Source organism: Talpa occidentalis, unplaced genomic scaffold (genome assembly GCF_014898055.3).
Source record: "Talpa occidentalis isolate TD23 unplaced genomic scaffold, MPIMG_talOcc4v2.1 talOcc4.9, whole genome shotgun sequence".
In the NCBI taxonomy this organism is placed as follows: domain Eukaryota; kingdom Metazoa; phylum Chordata; class Mammalia; order Eulipotyphla; family Talpidae; genus Talpa; species Talpa occidentalis.
Genome location: NW_023605305.1, coordinates 47,086,570 through 47,102,261, shown reverse-complemented (window position 1 = coordinate 47,102,261; position 15,692 = coordinate 47,086,570). Strand labels below are relative to the sequence as shown.

General features: G+C 32.4%; 1 protein-coding gene across 3 annotated transcripts in view; it reads right to left on the bottom strand.

Annotated features, from left to right (window-relative positions):
- Positions 1-5,570: 5,570 nt before the first annotated feature.
- Positions 5,571-15,692, bottom strand: part of ADGRL4 (adhesion G protein-coupled receptor L4) — a 90,178-nt gene continuing 80,056 nt past the window's right edge. For all 3 annotated transcript variants that reach the window (XM_037498717.2, XM_037498718.2, XM_037498719.2), the window contains 3 exons: positions 9,557-9,648; positions 8,132-8,300; positions 5,571-7,777 (listed from right to left, as the gene is read on the bottom strand). In XM_037498717.2, coding sequence (XP_037354614.1) covers positions 7,715-7,777; positions 8,132-8,300; positions 9,557-9,648 — 324 coding nt within the window. In that variant the 3' untranslated portion in view covers positions 5,571-7,714. The remainder of the gene's footprint in view (positions 7,778-8,131; positions 8,301-9,556; positions 9,649-15,692) is intronic.

Sequence of the window (15,692 nt, the reverse complement as noted above, 5' to 3'; positions counted from 1 at the left end):
TCTTTATCAGAATGATGAGGTATGCAGATGAGGGTGACAGATGCAGCAAAAGGTTTGAATTCCTGAATTAATAACTAATGGAATTCTCAATTCATTTATTTAAAAATTTGTAATATCCAGTTCACTAAATTTGGAAACTAGAAATTACCTTTATATAATAACAGACATCTTATTGTTCAGGAATCAACGCTGAACATTTAAATAGATAAATAATAGGTAAAACCAAATGTATTTTATATGTGAGTAGCAGGCATTTATTACAGGATACTTCTCTACTGAAGATTTCTGTATTTTTTTCCTTTTACTAAAATAGCTCATTTGCTTTTGCCTTTAAAGAAATCAAGACCGTGTTTTAAAGGAGCATGGTTTCTATGGTTTTACATTAGGCAAGAGCAAATGAAATCACTGCAAAGTGTCCTGAACAAAGAAGATGAAGTACCGAATAATGCCAGTATAAATTTCCCTCTCATTTAGAGAAATGCATGGAAAGCTGACGATACCAAGTTATCTTTGCTTATATGTGCTGTTTAAAGAAGAGATTATGTTTTTCAAGTTCATGTAAATGCTAATAGTATTTATATTTAAATAAATATATAGATGCATTTTTGTTCAAGAAAGTCATTTTAATCAAATTGTAGCACATTAACTTGCAGGGGCAGCTATTTTACATGTGCAGAGCAATGTGGGTGTGGGCTGCAGCCCACTCCAAAAAACATCTCAGGAATGTTGAACATTTGATATTCTCTTTGACATCCTACCAACTACACATTGGATGTCAGTGAAATTGGAGGGTTGAAGCTTTCAATGACACAAGGTGTGAGTTGACAAGGTAAATTGGAAAGAGGTAGGAAATAAAGTATACCTACATTTTGACTTTACCATTACTTATTTTTATTTTTACTGTTTCCTTGCTTGTTTCAGAAATAACTTGTTAAATCAATAATGTGGAAATCCTCTCTTGCTATAAGAAATTTATATCTTTATTAGTTTGATGTTTATTATTGTTTCTACTACATGCCTAGCACATTCACTGGCACCTAGTGGGTACACAATTAATAGTTGTTTATTTGGGTTATAATAATAATCGCTAGTACTTTGATGTCCCTTAACTATGCACTAAACACCGTATTCATTAGCTTTTATACATTAAGTGATATAATTTCTACAACAGTGTTATGTGGTAGGTACTGTTGTTCTATCTAGTTCCTAAATGGGAAACTGAGGCCCAGGCCCATAACTTTCACCAGATCACATGGCTCACTGGAAGTGGAAATGGGAATCTAGCCAGGGCAACCTGATTGCAGAGTCTGCGCCTGTATCTACAACATTGCACTGCCCTTTGAAAGTAAAGTGCTAAGATGCAAGAGGAGAGGTGGCTATTTATTTATACATTCCTTCAGGAGAATCTGAGAAACTGATCTGAGTGGGAAGATCAAATTGGGGAGCAGTTAGGTAGTTCTGCAGAGGAGTAGGCAGCACTTGAGCAATGAGAAGCAATGCTGTTTTGAATAATTATTTCCCTCACATGGGTCACATAGGTCCCCCAGAAAAGCAACCTGCCTTCGATTGAGTGAAAAATAGAGTTGTCATGATTGCCAAGTGAGTTGAAGTGACAGAATAAATGACCTCACTGAAACAGTGCCACTCTCCAGGAGCCAGGATGTACTGAAAACCAAGAGAATTTTAGGGTAATTTGAACAATATTTGCAGCAGAGGCTGGACGTGGATTTTTCTTCACAGCAGGCAGCAGTAGCAGGGAGTCTGTTTTAGGGCTCTGTTCTTATCACCTAAAACTTCTAAAGCTTAACTGAGTGCCAGGATAATTAACCCCCCTGCATACTGGAGGTTCTTTTGGATCTACTTCTGACATGTTAAGGAAAAGAAAGAAAATAATCATTTTCAGGTTGAGCAGCCTGGCCCTTGGATACTGATATATGGCAAATTGCAGCCCACTAGGAAATGAAACTGCATTTTCTTAAGTACAATTTTGAAAGAAACCTATTATTTTTTCCCTTATTTTTGAGTACATAACATTGTAATATACTTTATAGATTTTATTATTTACAGTAGCTTAAAGTGGTGGTGGGAATTAGAATCATGGTACGTTTGCACCAGAAGAGATCCTTGCAGCTAAACTAACCCTCTCATTTTATATTAATCATAACTACCCTACAAACCTATGATGTGTAACATCTGAATGAAATACCAGTAAAACGTTCAGTACTTTCAGATTGCCTACTGATCGTAATGCTTGCTCAAGCCTTCAATCTAGGGTAAATAGTTCAAATCCTTTTCACTTAAATAAAAATGCTAAGGAACTTTATGGATCTCAAATCCATGGTATGATTTTCACTGAATACCTACAAGAATTAATAAGCAACCTCTATCTCAAAGAAAGAGTTATGGCATTTTGACTCATCATCCTAGGTCCACATCCTTCCTAGGGAAAAAAAAAAACCCTGAAAAAATTGGCAGCATTTGGTATTTTCAACAACAAAATCATATCACATAGCACAGAGAACATTTCTGAAAAATATTGCATCTTTTAATATAGCATTGCATTAATCCAGATTTCATACTAGCTGTGTAGTTTATGGTCATCCTCAATGTGGAATATTACTCAGTCACAAAAAAGAATGGGCATGTCTATTAACTTCCCAAGTGAAAAAGCAGATAACAGAGAGGGGTTTATAAAGTGTCATCATATTAATGATTTGGATATGATATAAACAGGAAGAAAAATATAGAAGAATATATACCAAGTAATTAAACTGCATTATCTTGTTGAGAACTTGAGTTGACATAGGAATAGAAATAAATAAGGAAAAGGGTAATTAAGCAAGAAAGATACTTTACCTTAACACATGAAATGTATCTATTACAAATTGAATATGTGCATAGAAAAATGTTAAAATGAGACAATAAAAAAGTATATTGGAGGGCCTCCCTGGTGGCGCAGCGGGTTGAGTGCAGCACTGTGAAGCTATCTGCAGCCTCTGCAGTGCCAGTTCAGGGAGATGTCCACATGGTGCAGTAGACCTCTCCTGTCTCACCCGCTGATCCCCTCAGCAATGTATTTTGATCCTTCTGCCTGTTCTGCTCCCTGCTCTGTCTCTGGTGAATTCTCTCATCCTCCCATGCTGCTGGCCTGTACTCCAGTGCTTGTAAAAATAATTAAATCTTTAAAAAAATAAAAAAGTATATTGGATTTCTTTCATCCCCAAGGAGAACATAATTATAAACTGGGTAGTTACAGTGGAACATACCCTGGACTTACGGGCAGAAATTTTTGGTATCCAGTACCTTAAAATTACTGAATCTGAGCAAGATCCTCCTAGTTGACATGAGGGAGTGAAGGAGCTGAGACTTTTGGCTTGAGTACTAACTTTGCAATTTCCTAGCTGTGTGACAGTACTTTCCACATTGAAAAATGAAGATACAATTGCATAGTTGCTGTAAGAATTAAACAAGATCACACAATTTAAATATTGAAATCTGAATCAGCTTTCAAAAATAAATCTTTTTTTGCCTTATATGCCATCTCTAAGTTATTTGTCTTATAGCTGTAACCTAAAACTGAGAATTTTGAAGTTTGAACACTGCAAAATGACTTCATAATGACCCCTATTAAGTGCTATGTTATTTTGTACCATCATAAGTGCTATTGTTATAGTGATTGGGAGATATTAATAAGGAACAAATTGATCACAGACTTCATAGAGAGTGGTCATGAATGCTGAATAGAATTTGCACTGAGGAAGACATTTTAGGTAGAAGAAAAATCTGAATAATAGGTATTCTTCCTGGATCAATACTGAATCTGTATTCATGCTTTCATCAAAGATTTATTGGAGAAATTAGAGAAAATGTTACATAGAAACATTCATATTTTGTAAGACATTGAAAATAGGAGCAGTAAGATTGAATATATAATCTTTTAAACTATATTAGGAAATTGATCTTATACTTCTTTGGTATCATTCAGTCTATCTTTTGAGGCCAAGCTTAAAGTACTAAATTCTTTGAATCTCTTGAGATGCTACAACCATTTTCACATCCTCATTTGTTTATGAAGCATTTGTGAATTAATATTTATTGACACATTTTAGAATTTAAGGAGATTGAGCCTTAATGCTAATATTTCACCCCCTTATTATCAAATGAATAACACCTAAATGAAAAAGCACTAATTTATTTATTATTTTTTGTTATTAAGTCCATCCACCAATAGTTTGCTTATCTGTCCTTTGGGGTTTTGTTATTGAGCCCACCTGCTAATTGCTTGCTTATCTGTCCTTGAGGTTTTGTTATTGAGGCCACAGATTCCTTGTTTGCTAATCTATCCTTCTGGTTCTCGTTATTGACCCCACAACTAATTGTTTTCTAATCTTAAAGCACTACTAGCTTGGGAAGCTCTCTACAAGTCCCCAAAGGTCCTTCCTTGAAGAACTGAGTTAAAGCCATAGTATGAATTCCAGACTACAGTGGGGACCTAATTGCTCTGCCAGGTCAACTTCACCCACTTGACATTGCTGTTTTATCCCACCCAACTGGGTGACAGATATTAGCATGGAGGGTTTACTTGACCAATGGGCTTGCAGTATGAGATAACTAGCATGAAAGCCAAACTGTTCAGATGGTCTGGCCCCTCTTATTACAATAATTATGTGATCACAAGTCATAAGAAAGAAGTAACATTGATTCAGGAAGCAAGAAAGTGAAAAGTTATCTAATTAAAAGGGAAAAAAATAGTATCTTGCATGTTCTGAGCTTAGGCTAAATAACAACAACACAATGTGATAAGTGTTAAAAGATAAGTACTAGATGAGAGGTTAATACAAAGGTGGAAGTGATTAATTCCTTGTGTGAATCAAGGAAGACTTCATAGAGAAAGATACATCAGGATTAAGTAGATATTTGTCAGACTAATGATGGTAACAAGGAGAAAATTCCAGAAATAAGTCATTCGGTAAATCATGGTGAGTTTCGAAAGTTAAAAACATTTGGCATGACTGAAGAAACTTTCTCAGAGCAAAGTGAAAACTCGGGAGGCAAGCAGAAATGAGATGTAGTAAGGTAAAAAGTATCAGGCTTTTCTGCCCTCCCGCCATTAGGATAGATGACGGAACCCTGTGGTCCTGAATGCATGCCTGATGGCGGGCACGTGGAATAGGGTGTGGGCATATGTAGATGGGATTCACCTGGGCTAAGACTGGCTTTTAAGGATGGCGTCACGGGGATGCCAGCAGGATCAGAGAAGCTGAGAGAAGAAGAGAAGCAGAGAGAACGCCAGAGAGCCCAGAAAGAGTGAGGCTTTGCTGGGGGCTGGGAGGACTGCCAGCTTCCTGGCACCCCAGAACCCCTGCCTGCCATATGCCTGGTAAATCTAAATAAAAAGCCTGCAAAATGCACTGAGGACTCTCTAGAACTCCTTCTTTACCTGGTCTGCTGGATCGGAAAACTTGCACTGTGTCCTTCCTGTCCTTACATGAGAAAAACTGAAATATACAGAATATAGGATTTATCCAGTGATATCTACTGATGGTTGATGAAAACAAGACACTGGGGTTGAGGTTTGCCTTAATATGAACAATTGCTTTTCCCTACAGAGGTTATTATACACACATATTTTCATAGTATTCAGTTCACTTTGGTTGTAACAAATTACAAAAAATTTATCAATAATCTTGTGACAAATTTTCAACAGACTTGGTGAATTCAAACAATATCTTGATACATTTATTATCTTTTATTTCTGGAAGTTAAACTTCTTTGGCAGAAACAAAGGTATCAGCAGGACTAACTCTGCCCTCCCGCCATTAGGAGAGGGAGAATCTATTTCCAATGTCTTTTTTTAGGTACTAGAGGCTTTCCATGTTCCTTGGCTTATGGGCAGTTTCCATCTTCAAAGCCAGCATTAGCTGGTTGAGTATGCCTCATGCTGCATTGCTCTGACACATTCCCCCTTATGCCTCCCTCTTTCACTTATAAGGAACCTTGTTCTTATAATTAGATAATAACTTCATGTTAAGGTCAATTGATTAACAACCTTTATTCTCTCATGTAAGCAAACATATTCACAGGTTCTAAATATTAGGGTGTGGGCATCTCATAAGATCATTATTCTGAATACTACATATAATTTTGTATATATTAATTGGGCAAATTACTTTTTCCATATCACATTCTTATAATACTGTCCAATAATGACGACAATAATCGGTCATAGGCTTACCAAGTAAGAGATCAGAAGATAAAATGAAATTATTATCCTGAATCCTTTAAAAATGTGTAAGACATATTGGCACGCAGCTCATCATTCTTGAGAAAGCAACTCGGCAAAGTGGTAAAAGAATTCACTTAGATAACATTTTATTTGTTAGAGCAAGATTTGACAGACTTCATTTTAACAGCTAGAAAAATTAATTTAAAAAAATCACAATATTTAGTGAATTGGCATAATTTCATAGGTAGGTGAAGAACAATCACACATTTTTGAAATAAAATCACTGCTTTCACCTTTTAGTGAGAAGATTTCAAGATAGATAAAATAGTTTTAAGCAGATATGCTTTAATATTCAATGGATATTAGAAAACTATCAGAAAATAAACCCATTGTGAAAATACCTAAAGGTAACAGCGATTTGTTATAAATAACATTTTAAAAGATGTACTTTTCTAAACTGAAAAATAGTAATTCATCTTACAATACTTTCATATTTACAATGCCTTTTAAAAATAGTAAGTTAAAAAGGGAATGTTGTAATGTGAACTATAAACTTTCTAAAATTAAAAAAGATAAAGAATTCAAATATACTAATGAGATACAACAATTTTCACTACACTGAAAGCTGTAGAATGGAATATTTTATACACTATTTTTACATTTACAGGAATGAACAATATTATATTTTGACATATTTATGTATTACTGATTAAGCATCTGAAGACACAGTCTGTGAGATAAGTGTAGAAACAACATACACCTCATTTTAATGTTAAGCTAAGAACAGAACAGAAATGCTTCTTTTTCACTCGTGAAATTTTGGGTTTTGTTAAAAGAATATTGGAAGACAAAATAGATATAGCAAATATAGGTCTAAGTTGTCTTAGCAGATACTTAATTTCAGAAAAATTCACAAAATAGAAAGATGTGCTTATTCAATTCTTTATTCTAGCTCTATAAACCCCATCTAGTTTACAAAGAAACAAGTTTACTCAAAATACTTATCATTGTAACAGCTACTCCCTTTCTACTGTTTTATATTCTGCCCCTTCATTCTCTTATGTTCCACTTTCTGTAACAGAGCTCATTACCGAGGTGATAGGGGACTAGTTTCAAAGGCAGCATGAGTCACAAAAATATCAAGCCAGTGGTTTCCTTCAGGACATTCATATATTTTTTTTGTGTTAGAAAGAAATTTTTTCCTTGGGCACAGTGATATCACTCCTGAGAAACCAATTACTTTCCAAATATCTGCAATACTATTTTTGACATAACTAACTTATGTCAAGTAGAAAAAGCATACTATAGCCATGGTACATAATTTTTACCTCTTATGGCAGTTCTACACTGTAAACAAAAAACAGATTAAAATGTTTGATTAAATAGTAGTTAATAACTGGATAATTTGTTCAAGTCTTTTCTTATACATCGGCCATCCACAACTTTGCTTTTTTATTTTTGTGTATCAAAATTCATCAATCTTGATGTTTATCTTAAACACCCAAAACAACATGGGACATTTTTGAACAATCTATAATATTCTTCTTGGATCTAAAAAAAGAAAATGAAAGAAAGACTGATAAACATTATTGCAACAAGCACAGGAAATTATTTTCAAATCATATTAAATTTATTTTATATTTGTTTTTCTAATTATTCCTGCTTTGTCAGAATATGCTTTTGTGAATAGAAGCTAGATTAATATCCCTAATAACACTTTTTTCAAAGCATATTTCTCTATGAACATCTAGATATTCTAATTATTTCAGTACTAACATGTACTCCATTTAGGCAATAAAGGCACAATTCACAAATCTAGCAGAAAAAGAATTTCTATCAATTCGGTAACTGATGCTTCATGCACACACTAAAGGTTGGGCTAAAAAAAACCCCAAAACTGCTTACCTTTCTAGATAATACACACAGGAATAAGAAAATGAACATGCCCTGGAAGGCGTTGCTGACGGTGAAGAGGTAGGCAGTCACCACCGATGCATGCGCAACATGTAGAACGCCAAAGATCCAGGTGGTGCCGAGAAGAAACAGGAGAGCAAGCGCACCTCTGGCACAGGATCTGTAACACATTGAAAGTTTCAGTTATATGTATACTTAATATAGTCCCAAATTATTCAAATTATATGAGAAATATTTTTTTAATCTAACCAAGACATCTCTTGAAATTGACAAATTGTGTTACACTTACATGAGTAACTGTAGGATACTACACCGTGGCAGGGATGTACTTTCAACATCAAACCAACACTATTAAAATATGGTATTTTTCAAGGAATTTCCTTAGGTATGTGTATGCTTTGATTTAAAATCTAATGTAGTAATTCCCAAAGGTAAGACCTACATCTGTTAGACTGTGTTTTCCCGAAGAAACCTTGAAAAGTGTTACTATGTGGACTTGGGTCAGCTCAAGTACATGACATCAAAGGAAGCTCCTGCTTTCCTCTAAGGTTTTAGTAGAGAAGAAAGTGTAAGATATAAAAGATGACTTTTTTTTTTTTTTGCTTTTGCAATACAGTACTTGTTTTCTAAATAAATTCAAATGAAAATAGTGATTTTTAAAATATAATACATGCACATAACAACTCTTTGGTAAAACAATATTCAATCCTGTGCATCGAGTACATTGCCTTGAAAATGAGGCAACTAGTGATTATTTTCTCATTCCTTCTTTGTCCAATCATTCTATACTGCAGAAAATGTTTTAGCAGTATACCTCAGAAAATGAGTCATTTTCAACTTTATTAAAACTGGTGCACCATGTGAAACTATGAATGGTGAGAACTCAAAGAAAGTAATCGATCAAATCCTAACTATAAATCCTGTGCAAGGTATTGAAAGTACAGGAGTGTGCCGAATCAACCCCAACCTCAGTTATTTCTAATGTTCCCTATAGCACACTTCAGTTTTTCCTGAACAAATCATTTTCAAGGTCTCCATAAATCAGTTTTAAAGAGAAAAGGTTGAGGGAAAAAAATCATGGCAGCATGCAAACTACAAATCCAAGAAGAAACAGTTAATAAAGTTCTGAGAAATGCTTTGCAGAGAAAATCACTAAGATGTGCTTTTACTTTAAAATGTAGCATCTTTTCTTTTGAAGGGGAATATATTTGAAACGATTGTTTTACTTGCCATTTAATATGCAGTAGTAATAGTCTTATTAAACATATTAAAAGTTATTTTACAATAAGTATTTTAAATATGGTAGGAGAAAATACGTAAAAATCATTAAAAAAATAGTCCTTCCTGAAGTTACTTGCACTTTAAGTTACAAATGCTTTTAGTTATTAAATAAAATAGAGTTAAGGAAGCATTTACCTTATGTTCTCATAGCAACTAACTTCTGGTTTTAATCCTGCAGTGTGACGAAAAACCTTGTATATGATAACTCCAAAAGCCATGAGATTAACCTGAGAAAATGAATTAATTTCAAAGGAGATTATTTTTACAGTAAATTAGATGTCTATAAAGTAAATAATAAAATAGTAAAGATTTCAAGTAAGTATGGTACAAGATACATACAACACCCCTGATAGATTCAGGCAAACAAATCTGTGGTTGATTGTTAATAATCATTGAAAAATGTTAGTACAAATGTAGTACAATTTGCCAGATGATGTTAAGCAGCCTGTTCATGAAATTTCTTCACATGTTATAATCACACCTAGAGACTATTATTATCTGTCAATAATATGATTAATACACACAATAAGATAAATTTTGATCTGAAAAGCTTTATAAATACTTAAAAATCAAAATTTATTTATTATACACTGTTTCTTTGAAAAGTGTTAGCGATAATACTGACAACCCTTTGAAATTTTAAACTGAAACAGAGAAGTTGAAATGAAGTTAGTAAATTCAACCAACACCTTCAATTTCTATAGCTAGAACATGTTGAATGTACTTTGTATATTTCATGCAGCTACATCTTGTAATATTTATGTCAAGATTTCCTTTTCCTAGATTTAGCCTTGGAAACTTCCAGTGTATTAATCCATAAAATAATATTGTTGAAGGCATATGTATTTTTATTAAAAAATATTTATCCTATTATTTGTCCTTCCTAATATCAGCTAAATAGAATACATGGAATTTTAAACCCTTGTAAACAAACTTAAGAAAAGTTTGTTTCTTTTTTCCTCTTTTTTTCTTTCTTATAATTTTGGAAAACTTAAAGTGATGTTTGCAGTGTCAGGACTAAATGAGGGATGTATTTAAAATTTCTATTTATTTTAATGTGACCATACCAGAAATGTGAAAAGGAAATATTACAGAAATCATTTATAAATTAATCTTTCACTGAAAATATTTTATTAATCCATATAGAGTTTTAAAAACCATCTTACAACAACACTAGCAAAGTGTAATATTCTGATTTTCAGGTAATTCTTATCTAACAATTAAAAAACTTACAATGAAAAAATTCTGATTTTTCTTCTGCAGTTTAAAGAGTTTTATATAGCTTCACAAAATGAAATTTACTAATTACTACTATAAAAAGTAGTATAAAATAATAGGTCAGATAATTTCATGTTGTCACTTTTCCATGGAGAACTTGAGAGAAAAAAGAATTCAGTCCCTTTTCTTTGCTTTTAAATGTCCATTACTTTAAAATATATTATTAATTAATTATAATTATAGTTATGATTTCATACCAAAAAAAGACTAGCAATTGCAGAGCAGAGATAAAGTATATTTAAATCAATTTATCTGACAGTTCCACCTATTATATACTTGAAAAATTAAGTGAAATGACAATTTAATAATATTTAATTTATAATTTTTACTACTTATAAAGGAGGCATGCACAGTATTTTCTAGGATTCTAAAACTAAACGATAGCTAATGCATCTTTAAATGAATTTGGAAATAAGTTATATTTAATTTTACAAATATACACTAATTTTTTAAATAATAAAAAAGTATTAAACCTTGGCTACAATAAATAATATACATCAATAATGGGATGAGAATCTTCAAAGAATTTTTATTATGTTTTTATATGGAACTTGTTTTCTCAAAAGCACAAGTAAAAAGAAAAGCAAATGGTCAAAAAAATTTCTGGAGACCTAACTTTTTTCACATTATTTATATTTAGTAATAAAATTTCTTAAATTTCTAAGATGAAATAGGTTGGAAAAACAATTGTTCATAATACTGTGGTTTCTAAGATGAAATAGGTTGGAAAAATAATTGTTCATAATACTGTGGTCTCTCAGAATTACATGTACATTTTGGATATGCTCTTTTATATCATATGCTAAAATAATGAAGGGAAGTGTAACATTCCCTAAGGATTATTCAGTTCTGGAAAGTACATTTTTTTCCTGTACAAAATGGGGAATGTTTATATACTTATAAAAACCAGGTGGGCTAGACAAGAATGAATTAAATTCTTATTCCATGAACTTAAAATTTCCCAACTGTACGAGAAAACAGATAAAAACATTTTTATCAAAAGAGGTATGGGTTTATGTAACAAAAAATCACAGATGTATTGATTATATTATCTACACTGAATGATATCAATCCAAATAAATGGAGCTTTTTACTTGTATTTATTCTAAACATTTTATCAAGAGTCTGAAACAGTAGTGAGGGCTGGATACATATTAGTGAACAAAACAGACACTGTCCTTGGGTCTCATAAGTTTATTAAGAAAATAGATAGTAAGCACATAGTCACACAAATGCTTATAAATCTGGAAGTTGTGATAAATGCTAAAAAGTCACACATGTGGACCACTAGGAGAGACAAAATGGAGGGTTGGATTGGAATGAAGTTTCAAGAAGTACTTCTCTTAGGACCTAGCATTTAAGCTAGTACCCAATGAATTAAAATATATTAGCAGACAAAAAAGAAGTCATGAGAGTCGAAAGCATTACACATTTAAGGAATTAACAATGATGATAAAGTAAACAAAAGAGTAGCATTGGATGAAGTGGGTGAAATAGACAGGGACAGATATTACTTGGATTTTACCTTAAATGTAAAAATTTTAAATTTATTCTTTTATTCAATAATTACTATATACTATAAGCATTTTCCTTAAGAACTTACAGTATAATGGAGGGAGATGACCAGTCAACAGGCAAGTACACTTGTATTTTAGGTTAAATAGTTGGAGAGACACTATTAGCATTGTGCTTACATAGCAAAGGCTGTATTAATGATAACAAGCCTAAATAATTGAGTAACAATTTAAAATTTAAAAAAAATCATTAATATTAGCCTTAATTGAGGAAGTGGTGCCTTTAAACTGTTTCACATTTTTTGGTCACTAGTGGTGATATTTGCTGATTTCATCAAGTTGTGGATCCCTTCTATTTATCTCTAAAGTCTCGTGCCACAAAAGCACATAGTTAATTAAAGACTTGAAAATGAACAAAGTCTTTATTATCATTTCAGTTTCCATATTTTAGAAACAATTTCGTAGTGTCAACAAAGAGTCCACAACTTGTCCTTTCAGGAATAAATAAAACCAGCACATTACATGGTAAGCATAAGAGCACTGAGCTTCATTACTGCACTTTAAAATACAGAAGTAATGACATAGTTGTGAAGATAAAAATTATTCTGGCTCATGAAAACTTAACCCTTGAGAACAATAATATTTTAAATTTAAAAACATTCCTTTTGCACCTTCTAAAAGTGTAATTTATCTTTACAGAGATCTGCTTCTTAATTTTATCAATGTTTAAAGTATGCAGTTACTTTAAAGTTTTGCACATGCGTTGTGTTTTTGACAGAGTACATTAAAAGTTTTAAGCACTTGATATTATTTTAAACAAGATATTTAAATAGATGTGCTGGTGAGAGAGTGAGAGCTAATTTTGAAAGATTTAGACCTACAGGTACATTCAACCCGAGGCTTCAAATTCAGACTTCAAAATGAAGCATCCCAATCAGTCATTTTTCCTTTCTTAGTCTTTTTTTTTAATAATTGATGAAGCCATCTATATGCTGATGTCAGATCTCACTGAAAAGAATGAGAAAATTTCTTTTACAGCACTTTTAGACCCATGCTTTAATTTTTCATATATATCAAACAGAATCTGGTTCATTTAGGAATGTGTCGTGATCACAACTGCTTTGTCCTTTCAAATAGTTTTATTACCTTTAAATTGACTGGCCTAGGACAAACCTACTTTTGCAATGGACAAAGGGTGGGTTTCTACAGGTGCACCAGGAGGCAATAAATAGCAACTCGTTCATTTTCAATCCCTTGACCACTGCAGAGATGACTAAATAGTTTTCAATTTAAACTTTAAAATGAAGAGGCATGACCTATTAATTTTTAAAAACTGTCTACCAGCTAGATCAAAATCTAGTAATCGGAGTTTTATCTTCTTTATGATTTTCTTTTTTAATCATTTCCCTATCAACCCTTTTAATGCCTTAGTTATAGTCCAATCTCACAACACATCAGAAAAATTGGGATACATGATAAGCAGACCAATTTCTCTCCTCTGAAAAAATGTCCACATCCTAATTTCTAGAACCTGCAAATATGACAAAGGGATTTGACAGAGAGAATTATGGTTATGGATTTTAAGATGAGGAAATTACCCCTGATCATCCAGTCTGGTTCAGTGAGGACATTTCATATAAATGAAAGCAGAATGAGGAAGACATTGAACAGTGAGGCAGAAGAAAAGACAGGGGATATGAAGCAGTAGAAGTCAGAGAAAACTAAAGACACGGGGGTCCATTTGTAAATGTGCTAGGCTGCTATCAATTGAAACTGACCCCTGCCCCAAAGACAGAGGGAAATCAACTGCATGAAACGGAATTTGGAAACATTCTCCCCAGAGCATCCGTAATGGCTGATGGCTTGATTTTAGTCCAGAGAGACTCTAAGCTGAGGAATGAATTTAGTCGAGTTATCTTGTACCCAGATTTCAGAGCTACAAACTGTGAGCTAACAGATTTGCATTGTTTTAAGCCACTAAATTTGTGGTATTTGTTATGACAGCAATAGAAAACAAACACCCGGCGAAGAACATGTAGATTTATATAAATATAATTTAAATATAAATTTAAATGCAAATTATGAAAATATAAATTTAGGTATAAATTTATATACATATACATTTACATGTTTTTTGCCTAGTATTAGTTTTCCATTGCTGATTATGTACAGGGTGAAAAGCATATAAATTTATATGAATTTACATGGTTTTCATCCTATAGTAATTTTCCATTGCTGATTATATATATATAAAATACCCCATAATTCATTGTTTCTTTTTATTTTTGTTTATTTTTAAATATAAATTTTAAATCCAGTTTTAAAAATATTACTTTATCAATAACATGTTTATTATTGATGTTCTAAATACTTGGTGAGAATCAACATAAAACCTTCTCTATTATTTGTGGATTCTGTTTCTGAAAATAAAAAATATTGTGGTGAATTATAATAAATAATGTCTTTTCTAGTAAGTTATAATTGCAGTTTGTACTTTTTAAGTACCTGTCATTTTTTTCCCTGGCTTTATAGGCCCTTCTCACAGGGTTGCAAGATTAATAAATAAAATTGAAGATACCTAGTTAATGTGAATTTCAGATAGACAGCAAATAATGTTTTAGTATAAGTATGTCCCATAGAATTTTTGGAACATACTTATGCATAAAAGTTATTCATTGTTCATCGAAATTCAAATTTATTAGGCATTCTATGTTTGGTGTGACAACTCTAAATTCATGCTTTCAAATTATTTTCATATATTGTCCTTGTTATAATCTGAGGACACTGTCTTCTTTTAGCAGAAAACCCAAATGGCATCATCTTCTTCACACAGGCTGATCTGTAACTGTTTGAAAGGAGATCTCAAAGGAAGAAGAGGTGATTTTTAGATACTGTAACTGTTGTGGGACCTGAGCAGGTTTGTATGTGCTAAAACTGATAAGGTATTCTAAAAGTTTATAATGGATGAAAGCACAAAAAAGGTTTTAGCCTAGTACAGTCCTATTAAAAAAATACACCCAGGCCTTGCCGAACTCTCCCATTGTGCATTGATCTCTAGGGTATACAATTGGATGAATAGCTGTTCTGAGATAAAATAGCATTTTGCACATACCTATAAACTACTTGAACAATGAAACTCAAGTCAGTGATAAAAAAAAAAAAACTAAGAAAAAACAACAAATATTTATTGAGTGTTTTCTGTATGCTAGACACTGTTCCAATTTGTCTTTTCTAATTCATTTAACCCTCACACCAACTTTATAGGGTAAGTATTCTTATCTTTCTTAATATTTTTATCATTGCATTATTTTTCAAATTTAAGGCAATAGAAGTAAATGTTTAGAAACTTATCTAAGGTGACAGGAAGTAGCAGAGCCAAGATTCACATCTAGTAACTGTTCTAAATTTATGTTCCTAAGCACTTTAAAGAACTACCAAAGTAATATGTAGGTCCACTAAAGAGAAGTTAAATTAACATC